The 14,028-nt window shown below is 41.8% G+C and overlaps 1 protein-coding gene across 1 annotated transcript in view; it reads right to left on the bottom strand.

Annotated features, from left to right (window-relative positions):
• The window catches only part of LOC107571024 (interleukin-1 receptor accessory protein-like 1-B), a 107,403-nt gene that overhangs the window by 16,249 nt on the left and 77,126 nt on the right, over window positions 1-14,028 (bottom strand). Inside the window, exon 3 of the mRNA XM_016257309.1 lies at window positions 1,835-1,967. Within this exon, the coding sequence (XP_016112795.1) occupies window positions 1,835-1,967 (133 nt within the window). The remainder of the gene's footprint in view (window positions 1-1,834; window positions 1,968-14,028) is intronic.

Here is a 14,028-nt window from a genome sequence, read left to right as displayed (position 1 = left end):
TGTATTTGTTTCATGGTCCATGTTAGTTTCATGCTCCCTTGCCTCATGTCTCTCTGCCTTGTGTATGTGTCATGTTCTGATTGGTAGTCTTAGTCATGTGTCTTGTTCCCCATATGTTTGTTCATGTCATGTGACCCTCCTTGTTTCCTATAAGAAGCTTCATGTTCCCATTGTGCCCTGGTCGTGTATTGAATGTATTTAACCCGCTGTTGGTGAGTCTAGTCTGTTTGTGTCAAGTCTGCTCATGCTATGTCTGTTCAAGTCAAGTCAAGTCAAGTCTGGGTCTTGGATTACTGTTTGGATGTCTGGATCACTCTGTAAATAAACTGCACTTGGGTTCTCACTACGCTCGCCTTCAGTGGATTGATTCTTTACAGTACCATGTAGCGACTCTCATTTCTGCAAACAATAACACAGTAGCAAGGCCATAACCATGAACATTGAGGGGACAAGAAAATTGCTAGAACTTTTTTTTGAGGCTGGGATCTATTGTAAAGTCATGCATTTGAACCACTTGCAAATAAAATTTTTATTTTAAAATATGCACATTCACTCTTAATTGTCCTAATATGCCCAAACAGCTCTGTTAAAGTTTGTTGTCTCTTACATTCAATTACATGAATTAGCCCTATATAAATGATATAGGCTATTTTCAATTCAAAGCGGTCAAATCTGAGCAAATAAATAAATAAAATCTCACTTTTTTACTGTTAAAAGCTGAAGCGTCATCTTGGTTTGATTGGCCATCTCAAACATTTTGACATTGATGAGCACTGTTAGGCTGAAGTGCAGCAGAGCTGCATCTATAATATCAAATATCTGATTATTGGTGGTCCTTGTTGTGGTTTGAATCGACAACTACTTGTACAATCTTGAAGATTCTGTGGGAGCTGCGCTTAGGCACCGGTGAAGAGTTGCACCAGTGCTTCTGGGATTGTGGGTTTGGCAAAATCTTAACAAGTTGTCCAGATTTTCCTTCAACTGCTCACATTTGTGTAGCATGTTCAACTTGGAGACCTAGGAAACAGCTCTGTTAAAGTTTGTTGTCTCTTACATTCAATTACATGAATTAGCCCTATATAAATGATATAGGCTATTTTCAATTCAAAGCGGTCAAATCTGAGCAAATAAATAAATAAAATCTCACTTTTTTACTGTTAAAAGCTGAAGCGTCATCTTGGTTTGATTGGCCATCTCAAACATTTTGACATTGATGAGCACTGTTAGGCTGAAGTGCAGCAGAGCTGCATCTATAATATCAAATATCTGATTATTGGTGGTCCTTGTTGTGGTTTGAATCGACAACTACTTGTAAATCTTGAAGATTCTGTGGGAGCTGCGCTTAGGCACCGGTGAAGAGTTGCACCAGTGCTTCTGGGATTGTGGGTTTGGCAAAATCTTAACAAGTTGTCCAGATTTTCCTTCAACTGCTCACATTTGTGTAGCATGTTCAACTTGGAGACCTAGTTCTGGTGAGCACAGATTCAGTCAGATGCTTTGACCCTGATACTCGTCACGCTGTGATAAAGATTGTATGTGCCTGAACTGCATTATTGATGGAGCCAATTAAATTTAGATGGAGATTACAAGAGAAAGAAGCTTGTCTGCTCATCTCCGTCCCGACGGCTGAGGATTAATGGGATGCTTTTGCTCAGAAGGTCTTAACACTCGTCCGATGGCCGCTGAATGACTCCGACGGGGATGAATCAAGCTGGATGTGGAAGATTTATGTGTGTACAAACACACAATATATTCATTTTGTTGCACACACAAATTCAGACACGGACTTCTCGATAAATGAAAAGAAAGGATATCATTGGGTTGAATGGCTTACTTGATTTCGCTTTCTCTGATTCGGCTTTCGTCCAGATCCTCAATGAACTTCTCTCCCTTCATCCAGTAGATGAGAGGACTCACATCTCCACTGTAGCCAAAGAAAGCTCGGCAGGTCAGGTTCACGGGGCTGCCTGCAAAAAGACACATCACAACACAAGTTCATATATATCATCTGTGAAAGCAGCTTTCTAACGGAGCCTGGCCTGTGGACGGCTGTATGATTTGCTCTCTCTCTAAGAAACAGAAGCTGCAACAAAGATTGTGAGGGAGTTTAGATTGACATCACTATAACCCTAAAACTGCCTCAACACTTTTCCAAAACTATACTAGACACACAATCACTGCAGGCCTGTGAGAGTCTATAAAGGAGATACTACACGCTTTAACATTAACACAAAGACTCTTGACTGAAGTAAATCAGTGTTTCTCTGTGACAGCATGAACAACTGATGCTAATGAGAATCTCCTGTTCTGCCTGTATGTGAAAATGAACCATCTCTGAATGCAGGAGTTTCCTCTCTGGGCCACTGGAGGTCACTGTGGTTCCATCTCTAACACAGGACAGATCCCAGTGGCACAAACACACCTTCCGCAGACATGTATTAGGGCAAATTCTTCAGTCTTTTGTACCGTGGCACACAGTCCAAAGCATCTGAAGCAGTGATTCAACAGGAACGGCACTACTTACAGTCTTTGCAATCTTCAGAACAACATACACTGAAATTAAAGCTAGCTTCATGTCTTCATCTCTCTCTATATATTTATATTAGATTTAAGATGATACTGTATAATGAACATCTTTGTGTTCTATGTTTGTCAGCAGGGGACGAAATTAAAATGCCAACCCAAGATTCTGTTTAGTAGACCGCTTATAATTGAAAAGTGGATGCTTCCAGAAAAATCTGCATACAATTGTATTTCTGAGAAGCTCTTTGAAGAAAATGCCAGTATTTTGAAATAAGCTCAGACTGTCAGTTTTCCCCCCCAATTGTATCCATTTAGCCTGAGATGGTTCTGCAAAACATAGCTACGTACGTACCACCTGCGCTCAGAATAGTTCAGTTACTCATACATGTAACAAATGTCTGTTATAGTGCATGCAGGCGTGTTTTTGTATGAATTGGGAAATTGGAGCAAGAACATCCTAGTTAATCGGGTCTCTATGGCGTGTTAATTGTGTTTGTCTGTGTTGGCCTCTATTCATTCACATCCAGCGGAGAGGATCATCCAGACGGCTGAAAGCTGCTCTGCTCATTAAAACACTGTTGGGAACATTTGTGCCATCATAATGCCATAACTGACCTCCTGCGTCCAAAACAATTTACAGAGAAAGACAGAATGAATGAATGAACTGATGTGAAAATGTCTGTATAAACGGTGATGTGCCTCTGAGCAAGTATGTTAGTAAGGACTAAAAACCCAGCTGACAGAGAACGGTCTTACAACTTTCAACATTTTTTGAAAGTTATAAGAATTTTAGAACAAAACATTCTTAAAGTAATGTTTAACTTTATTAATATTTGATATACATTCTCATAACATTGAGAGAAAAGGTTCTTAGAACAACATTTTTGGGAACATCTTTACGATGTTGTTTGCACTTGTTGAACATTCTCATAATGTTGAGAGAAAACAGTCTTAGAACAGTAAAAATAAACATTTAAATTACATTATTTTCATTAAAAATAAAACATTATTTGAAACATTGTTTTGCATAGTCTTAGAATGTTAAAATGTCCAGTTTTCTCGTCATGATTATAAAGTTAATGGAACATTGTAAGAAATATTTTTGGAACATTTAAATAATTTTATAATCACAAAAAAAAACAAGAAAAAAAAAACTGGATATAACATTTTAGAAACAATGTTCCCACAACGTTTTTAAAACCTTCTTTGTGTAAATGAGTTTAAATGGCAACTGGGCAGAGACGGATCATTGAGGATGGTTGTTATTGCCACATTTTCCTTATTCACCCATAAACAAGAAAAACAACAAAACCCATATCAACTGTTGACATGACTCGCTGGTTTTCCCCAAGTCAATCTGAGTAGCCAAATAAATAAGCTGTAGAAGGTGAATGTAAGCTGGCTTGTGGTCCGATGATGGCATGCGTTCCCAAAATATTCTGCTCCTTCAGTCAAGTCTCTTTCTCTGTCTCTCTCAAGAGTAGTTCAAAAGCAACCAGCCGAGTAAAGACTGAACGCTGACCTGAACCCTCTGTGTGTTTGGCAAAAGCATTACTAAGAAAGACAGAGACAAAGCGTCAAGTCATAACAGAGTTTGTGAATTCATACACTGACTCAAATGTCAACAGCAACAGCACCAGAGTCCCATGTTTAATGCTGTCTGCGACGTTCCTCCTCTATCAGTCTGTTTAAATCAGAAATATAGATCAACAGATGCTCATCAGGCCAATTCACTGGGACTTTTTTGCCGAACTGACAGATGTGGCACATCCTTACACAGAAATACATTACAGCAACTCATATTTGTGCTTTTTTAAGCATCTGCAGGGAAATATGATATTATTCATAAATCAGGAACCTGTATTACTCTCCAATCAAATCTACATGAACAACAACGCTGAGCAGATGTGTGATGCATGCGCACACTATGGATTCATGAACGGTGTCATCAATAGAAATGTTTAATTTCAAATGGAATTCCTGCTTTCTGAAGTCATATTTTACTAGCTACTGTACAACATTATTATTATTTACACAGACAATCACACTCGTTAGGATTAAATCCAACGGTGAACATATTCAAGGGACGAGTCTGGTTAATATGGATGTAATTTAAAACGAAACACTGCCACATACCTGGAGACAAACTCTTTAGGCCAGTTCACTCCAAGGTCGATAACTATAAAGATATAGTTCTAAAAATCTTTCTCAGTATTAATGAATAGCAGAGTCCACACCACAGCGATAACAATAAAGGCACGGAGTTGGTAGCACTTTATTTTACAGTCCTGTTCCTCATGTACATACTATGTATTAATTACAATAACTAGGTAATAACTAGGCACTAACCCTGAACCTACCCCTAAACCTAACCCTACCCAATGTAATAATAATAATTTATGCATTTAGCAGACGCTTTTATCCAAAGCAACTTACAGTGCATTCAGGCTATACATTTTTTACCAGTATGTGTGTACCCTGGGAATTAAACCCAAGACCTTTTGCACTGCTAACGCAATGCTCTACCACTGAGCCACAGGAACATTGTATGTAGTTACCTAATATTAGGTAATACAGTGTACTTTCTTGGGTAAGTACACTGTAAGCACAATGTAAGTACATGTAAGTACACGTACTGTAAAATAAAGTGCAACCAACAATTTAATTGGAATCACTTTCACAATGATTTTTTTCCAGCTGATGAATGATAACAACATTGATACCCAATCAGAATCCATCAAAGCGGCAGACAAGCATGTGCTGAGAATAAACAGACAATATTGTTCGCTGGTGTGGACGCTAATATTGTTATCTTATAGTTATCTTTCTTGGTGTGAACTGGGCTTTTTTTAATGCTAAAGCATGAACTAAAAACTTGTCCTGCCACTGATCTAGAATCAGCTTCTCTGTTCTCATTAGGAATAAAAGTGTAGATTTGGAGTGTGGAAACGATTACGTGCAGCAGTTGTGGGCAGTGTTTTCCCAGAGCAGTTATCAGAAATCCCTATTAACGTCTATGGCCAGGCAAAGGCTGAGCGTCATCCACCTCTGATCATCACCTTACACTGGAGAAAGTCCAGCCTCGGATGAACATGCAGATCCCAACCCTCACACTGGGTTCGCCAACACCGCTCACAATACAAGACTGACTTTACTTCTGTTGTCTTTTGCAGGTGTGGCTGTGTCTGGTTGCACGTAACATTTCTATAATGATTTAATTCCACTAACAACCATCCCCGGTTTAGTGGCTGTTCGCTTTATTGCTCTACTTTATGTCTGTCCCAGGCAAGAGTTTAAGAATTCAGATTGTACTTCCTAAAAAATAGCTTGTCTTAAAACTGTGGGCACTTAGGCTTCTCTCAATCCATTTAATTAAAACAATACTATAAATTACATGCAATTCTATCAGGGGGAAGGTAAACCGAGAGGAAGCTAAATTATGACCTTGCGGTGCAGGAGCATTTTCAGCCGCACTGCATAAATCCCTGACAAGAAGTGCTGACATGTCAATCACCGGCGCTTTCCTCCGCAAGTGCTGTGTTCAGACAGAGTATCGTGAAGGAGTGGAGCTTTCACGGCCGAGAGGATTCGGAGATCAGGTAATGACTGAAACTAGTCCCGCAGAGGCCGTTTGTTTGACTCGGACAGCTAAAGCTGAGGTCACATCGGTCCAGCTGAACCTCCAGAAGCCTTTCATCAAACATTTCTCTCCACTTTTTCATCTTCTCTGTCTCTTTTCTCTTTCTGCATGTCCCGCTCACACTTTCTGTCTCTCTGAGCAGCATCGTCTCTGAGTTTCTGGAGCAGCAGATTCAAGCGTGTTTGGCAGGAGAAACTTCTCTCCAGACCGGACTAATTGCTTCTGATGAGCACTAGACACGAAGCAGGAGGAAATGTGTGTTCTTCAGTGCTGCAGCTGCCTGACCTCAATAAAAAACACACAAGCAGCACTGCCATGTTTGCACTCAGTGGAGTCGCTCTGCTAACGGTGAGCTTAAACACTGATCCTGACTGCCAATCCACACACATCTACGTTTTCCTCTGTGACGCGATGTTTTGAAGCATGGCTGCTGGTCATGTGCTGGTCCTAAGCAGGAGCTAGTTGCTTAGGACCAGCACATGACCATCTTATGCCAGCTCATGACCAGCTAAGAACCAGCTTCAACCAGCTCAAACCAGCAGCCATGCTTCAAAACATACCTAGCCAGCATATGCAGATTTTTCAACAGGGATAACACACACATGACGACGTGACAGTGACCTTCAGGAACAATGTGTGTTTGACACACACACACACACACACACACCGCAGCTCTCTTCACTGCTGCAAAAGTCTGGAAGAGACTCTCAAACTCACTACAGCAGCTGTAGGAAAGTCATGATCTTCATCTCTGGTTGGTGACAGCTCAAATCTCTCACTCTATAAGAAAATCTCATCCTTCAGCATTATGCAAGAGAGAATATATAGCAGTGTACAAAGTCAAGTCAAAAGTGCAACAGCACATTAGACACTTCACATAAACATTTGGTCTAAAATGGACAATTCTATCTTTGGCTTTAGTGTGCTTTAGTGAGTTCCAAACATTCCTTTGGCAAATCTACAGTACATTATATATGCCAAACCATCCAGGACTGAGCAGAAAACCCAGCGGTCCTGAACATCTGAGTGGATATGAATGCTGGAGAACACTGCGCCTTCACACAAAGGTTTCCTAGGCAACCCCGCTCAGGTTGAGTCAAGAGAAAGAACAATAGCGGCTCGGCTTCTTACACATAAAAGGATTAATTATTACCCACCGTCCCCCAAGAACAGAAACAGAAGGAGTGAGAGGAACGCCGAGCATGAGGCGGGCCCGGAATAAACACTCCTGCCACAGTGATTTATTAGGATTCCAAACATGACTGACAAACAAAAACTCCTCCCAAACTTTGGCATAAATCGTGCTAATCAACAATCAGAGGGTTCCTGCTGCAATCGCAGGCGCTTGAAGGTGCGAGCGCGGTCCCTGTGTTAGCGACGAGAGACTGCTGTAGTCTTCTGCTAGTAATTGCTCTATTCTGCGGTCCGTTTGTAGCAACAGCAGAGAGTCTGGAGAGGAGAAGTGCACACAGATGGATATTAATATCGGTCTCACTGAAGCGTCACACTGCTCCCCTCAGCACTGCAGAGACAGAAGCCTGTTCACAACACTCAAACCATTCTTAAACATCAGGTTAGTTCAATGCTGTAAACAGTGTTGGAGAAAGTTACTTTTAAAAGTACTGTATTACATCAGTGTTGGGTAAGTTACTCTAAAAAGTAATTAATTACTAGTTACTAATTACATCTCCAACAGTGTAATTAGATTACTGTACAAATTACTCTCTCCAAAAAGTATTTAATTACTTATTAGTAATTACTTTCTAAATCCTATATCAACCTTTACAAGTTAATGATACAAGAATAGGCATGAAATTGTTCTTTTAATTCTTTCAAATAAATAATAGATAACTACATAAATTATTCTAATCACACTTTAGATTAGGGTCCGTTTGTCACTATTAACTAACTATTAACAATGACTTTTGGCTCAATATACTACTAATTACTGCTTATTAATACTTACTAAAGTAGTTGCTATGTTTAAAAATTGGGTAGAATTAAGGATTTGGAATAAGTTATTGCAGAATAAGACATTAATATGTGCTTTTTAAGTAATAATAAACAGACAATATCCCAGCAATATTCATGCTAATAACCAACTAGTTAATAGTGAGAATTGGACACTAAAGTGTTACCAATATACTTATTAACTCACCAAAGTATTTACACTTTAGATTTTGATGTTAAATCCACTATTGTATTGTATATAAATGTTCTACATTCTATACACTGTATTAAGTTTGATTACATAAGAAGTAAATGTAATTAAATAATACTGTAACGGAGGGAATACAGGAAGCGTGCGGATCCATCTGCAAGGCTTTATTAATTGAGACATGGTCAAAAACAGGCATAGGTCAGACAATGACAAACAGGTATATTGATGGCAAGGTAAGAGGGATAATCAAGGTACAAGGCAAAGGTCCAGGCAGGGGCAAACAGTATCCAATAGGGCGAGACTCGAGAGATAATCCAGGTAAACAGGCAGTGATCAGAACACGGGGAAACAGAAAAGGCAAGACGAAGAAAACAAGACACTAGGCTCGGTAATGCAGCTAACATTAGGGGAGTGGAAAATGCAGAACAATACTCGGCAGTGAGAGAGAGGAAGTCCATGGCTTATGTAGCATGTCTGATTGGAATCAGCTGTGTGTGTGTGTGTGTGTTGGATCAGTGCATTCAGCTGTGTGTGTGTAATCAGTGCAATGGTTGATGGGAAATGCAGTCCAGGGTGATGTGTAACAGTCTGTGTGGTGTGAGAGTCAATGTAATGGGAGAAAGACCTCTAGTAGCAATCGGCCTGAAGCCCACGGACCAGATTCGTGACAGAGCCCCCCCCAAGGAGCGGCTTCCAGACGCTCCCAACACAATACCATCCAGGAGGGTGGTGGAGCGGAGGCGGAACAGGGGGAGGGACGGTGGGCCAGGTCCACGTGGAAATGGAGAGACTGGGAACTGAGGCAAAGCCGGCAGAGCAGGGCACCAAGGTGAAGCAGATGGAACAGGAGCCCACCAGGGCAGAGCAGACTGAGCAGAAGACCTCCATGGGGGATCAGACAGAACAGGAGCCCACCCTGGGCCTAACTCAGGGACATGAACCCTTCCTGGGCGGAACTGAGGATCTGGAGCCCTTCCAGGGCAGTACTGGGGATCAGGATAGCGCTTACGTGGTGCTGGCACTGGAGGGTGCTCTGGAGGAGCAGGCACAGCAAAGCGCTTTCGAGGAGCTGGCACTGGAGTGAGTTTTGGGGCTGGAGCCGACACTGGAGTGAGCTCCGGGGTTGGAGCCGACACTGGAGATGGGGAAACAGGAGCCCTCCATGGACTATTCTCGGGAACAGGAGCCCTCCCTGGGCTTAACTCGGGAACAGGAGCACTCCATGGGCTTAACTCGGGAACAGGAGTCCTCCCTGGTAGGGACTGGGACCTGGGGAAAACTGAGACACAAGAGACAGAAAGAGCATAAACAGTCTCATGGATGGGACAGACAGTTCTTTCACAAACGGCCTCCATAGCCGTGACAGGACGAGCAGAGAGTTCACAAACGGCCTCTATAGCCATGACAGGACAGGCAAAGAGCTCACAAACGGCCTCCATAGCCATGACAGGATGGGAAGTGAGTTCACAGACGGCCTCCATAGCCGTGACAGGACGGTTAGAGAGTTCACAAACACAACACCTCTGGAGGTTCTGCAGCGGATGCCGCCACCTCTGGAGGTTCTACAGTAGTGCCCTCAGGATACAGGGAGAGCTCGGCAAAGGTTCCCTCGACCTTGACATGACATGTTGAAAGTGTGTTTCAGGGCACCACCACCACGCAAGGAGCTGAAGCGAGCACCGCTGCTTCGGGAGGTTCTGCAGCATGGGCCACCACCTCTGGAGAAACTGCAGCGGGCACCACTACCTCAGGAGATTCTGCAACTTCAGTCACCAACTCTGGAGACCTAATAGGGGGCGCTGCCGCCTCGGGGAGTTCTGTGGTGGTGAATGCACCCCAAACACAACAAAAAGCGATCCCCATCAGGGGAAACACTTCAGACAAGGGAATTAGTTCAGGAACAGAAGGGTTAGAGTGAGTGGGTTTGGGGTTACCAGCTGTGCGTGCAGACACCAGTGGTGTATCCCTCACACTAGATACCAGACTGGGATACCGAAAGACTTTGACGATCTGGGTACAACAGACAGGAAATGATAAGACTCCTGACGATCAGCTGTGTCCTGACGTGACTCAGGATGATCAGCTGTGACGTGACGTGACTCTGGATGATCAGCTGTGACTTGACTCATGAATAACAACTGTGACTTGACTTGGTTAATGAAGATCAGCTGTGACTCGACTTGACTTATGACAATAAAATGTGACTTGACTTGGTTCATGAAGATAAGCTGTGACTTGACTTGCCTCATGACGATCAACTGTGACTTGACTTGCCTCATGATGATCAGCTGTGACTTGACTGGACTCAGGAAGATCAGCTGTGACTTGACTTGACTCATGAAGATCAGCTGTGACTTGACTTATGACAATAAAATGTGACTTGACTTGGTTCATGAAGATAAGCTGTGACTTGACTTGCCTCATGATGATCAGCTGTGACTTGACTGGACTCAGGAAGATGAGCTGTGACTTGACTTGCCTCATGACGATCAACTGTCACTTGACTGGACTCAGGAAGATCAACTGTGACTTGACTTGACTCATGAAGAACAACTGTGACTTGACTTGGTTCATGAAGATCAGCTGTGACTCGACTTGACTTATGACAATAAAATGTGACTTGACTTGGTTCATGAAGATAAGCTGTGACTTGACTTGCGTCACGAAGAACCACTGTGACTTGACTTAGTTCATGAAGATAAGCTGTGACTTGACTTGCCTCATGACGATCAACTGTGACTTGACTTGACTCACGACGATCAACTGTGACTTGACTTGACTCACGAAGAACCACTGTGACTTGACTTGACTCATGAAGAACAACTGTGACTTGACTTGACTCATGAAGAACAACTGTGACTTGACTTGACTCATGAAGAACAACTGTGACTTGACTGGACTCAGGAAGATCAGCTGTGACTTTACTTGGTTCATGAAGATCAGCTGTTACTTGACTTGCCTCATGACGATCAACTGTGACTTGACTGGACTCAGGAAGATCAACTGTGACTTGACTGGACTCACGGCGATCAACTGTGACTTGACTTGACTCATGAAGATCAGTTGTGACTTGACTTGCCTCATGACGCTCAACTGTGATTTGACTTGCCTCATGAAGATCAGCTGTGACTTGACTTGCTTCATGAAGATTAACTGTGACTTGACTTGACTCAGGAAGATCAGAATCAGTAATGGGGCGCTGTTGTGTCCGCCATTTTGTGAGCGTAATCTAGTGCGGGGGCCATTACACGAGTGAGTGTGGGTTCGCGTTCCTCTGCGATACCCACAGTGAATAGAGAGCCAACAGTCAACAAAGCAAAGTCCAAAAAACTACTAAGTGACGAACGCGGACCCTTGCGTCTAAGCTCAGATCGTAGAGGTTGATTAAGGCAATCACAAAAAAACTCTATCAAAAGACAGTCTGGTAGATCAGAATAGTGTGCTATGGCTAAAAATTCACGAACATAGTTCTCTTGTGATCGCGGGCCCTGTCTAAGGGCTAACAAAATCCTTGCCGTGTCCATACCTGGCCAATGTGCCTCTGAAAAGCTGCTGGATCCTTGTGGGGCCGAGTATTCTGTAACGGAGGGAATACAGGAAGCGTGCGGATCCATCTGCAAGGCTTTATTAATTGAGACGTGGTCAAAAACAGGCATAGGTCAGATGGTTGATGGGAAATGCAGTCCAGGGTGATGTGTAACAGTCTGTGTGGTGTGAGAGTCAATGTAATGGGAGAATGACCTCTAGTAGCAATCGGCCTGAAGCCCACGGACCGGATTCGTGACAAATACCTTACTTTGCTTTAATTCAATTACAGTAACTAATTACCTAGTAGCTAGTTACACCCAACACTGATTAGAATATGGCATTACTCCATGAAAAGTAATGAACTGCGTTACTTATTTACTCTGTAAGGCATTTCCGAACATCACACAAACCAGATGAGAGTCGTAAAAGTATGAACCATGGTCAGCCCAGGCGTACCTCTCTCCAATGAGTTCCTGCCTCACTCTGCTTATCTTTACAAAGAAAACACGGAGATAATGATTTACCAAACCACCTCCATGTCGACACAATACTAAGACAACAAGAACTGACCCCTCCCATCTGGATCCGTTTAAGCTACAGAAGGTCAGTAGGTTTCGTGACTGGTTTCTGCATCAATAAAACATCTAATGGACCAAAGAACAAAGAACCTGGTACCTAAACAGAGTCCCGCACAGAATCGCACGGACCTCATGACCATTTGACGCATAAATTGCTAAATCCGATCAACAAAAGAGACAATTTTATAGCTCCCTGTCCAGCAGGAGATTCTCCAGCAGACTCTCAGATCTGACCTGAGAATGACCACAGGACCCTTCCCTTTTCCCCCTGCATTCCAAAGGAAAGAGACAAGATTTCTTTGACAATCGTTGCTAATCATTGAAAGTATGAAAATATCAGAGTATAGAGTCACAAATAATATGTTGTATGTCTTAGATATACAGTATATACCTGATGTGTTCATTTAATCGGTGCAATGTTAAGCAGTGTTTATTACCCCTTTTTAGGAAATGAGGATATTAAAATGTGAATGACACTTAATGACAGTTGTCATAAACATGCATAAAAACCCTTCATATTCATGACATGTGTCATGTCATGATTATGTATGTGTCATGTCATGATTATGAAGGTGTCATGTCAGTCTTATGCACACCCCTTCAAGTAAAGTGTAACCAACTTTAATAGTATGTACAATACTTGCTTTCAAGAGACTTTATAGGAGTATTAACACAACTTTTATAGATGGTGTTCTCATGTGATGAATTGAAGCCTCTTGTTAATGTATGCACGCTCCGAACAACTCTCTAATCTGCTGAACTGGTGAATTTAGATAAGCAGTAAAATTTAAGACGAAATTCTCTGCTTTGTGAATTCTTAAGGCGAATTTATATCACTTGTGAAAACGAGGTAGAACTATGAAACTCAGAACTCCGTTAACATAATTTTCTTCCTCTGAAACTGTATGTTTGTGTGTATTTGTGGTTTAGCTTAGTTGATGTGATCTAGAATAGCCAATAAAATTTCATGTTTCATTTATAAAGAATAATGTTGGTGTCAAATAATTTCAAGGTTAAAACCTTTGCCAAAAGATCCTTGCTTGCTGCCTAGCTCGTAGCTTACTCATAATAATTACCTCTCTTAAGAGCTGACAAATTATCATAAGTGTGTTAACCGTGGCCAGGAAAACACATATTTAATTTGTTAAAATATACTGAGAATCACTGGCTCGCTGGACGACCCTTGATTTAAAGTGTAAACCATTTAAAGTCAAAATCAGTTTTGATCAGGTGGACCTCGAATTCTCAGATGGAGTTCTTTTAAAACCTAGCAGCTAGAAATAAACCTGAATGAATTAATAATAATGAATTCCCTTACAACTGAGTTAAAAGTCCTTACAACTCTAAATGTAAAGTAATGAGTTACGGTACTTTTGCATTACTCTTTGTCACCTGAGCTGGGCTTGCTTATTTGTTTTTTAATAGCAAAAAACCCCAAAGGTTATCATTTTGGCAACTGTAAAGGCCCTTTAACATCAAAAGTGAAATGAATAATCCTCAACACAGGACAGGAGAGGCGTCAGTCAATAAATGGGAAAACAAAGTAACAGATGTTACGTATCTGAAAAAGTAACTCTTTTGTTGCAAAGTGAATTCTT

Source organism: Sinocyclocheilus grahami, unplaced genomic scaffold (genome assembly GCF_001515645.1).
Source record: "Sinocyclocheilus grahami isolate Dianchi unplaced genomic scaffold, SAMN03320097.WGS_v1.1 scaffold1539.1, whole genome shotgun sequence".
In the NCBI taxonomy this organism is placed as follows: domain Eukaryota; kingdom Metazoa; phylum Chordata; class Actinopteri; order Cypriniformes; family Cyprinidae; genus Sinocyclocheilus; species Sinocyclocheilus grahami.
The sequence above is the reverse complement of the archived record's forward strand: the minus strand, read 5'-3'. Positions and strand labels throughout refer to the sequence as shown.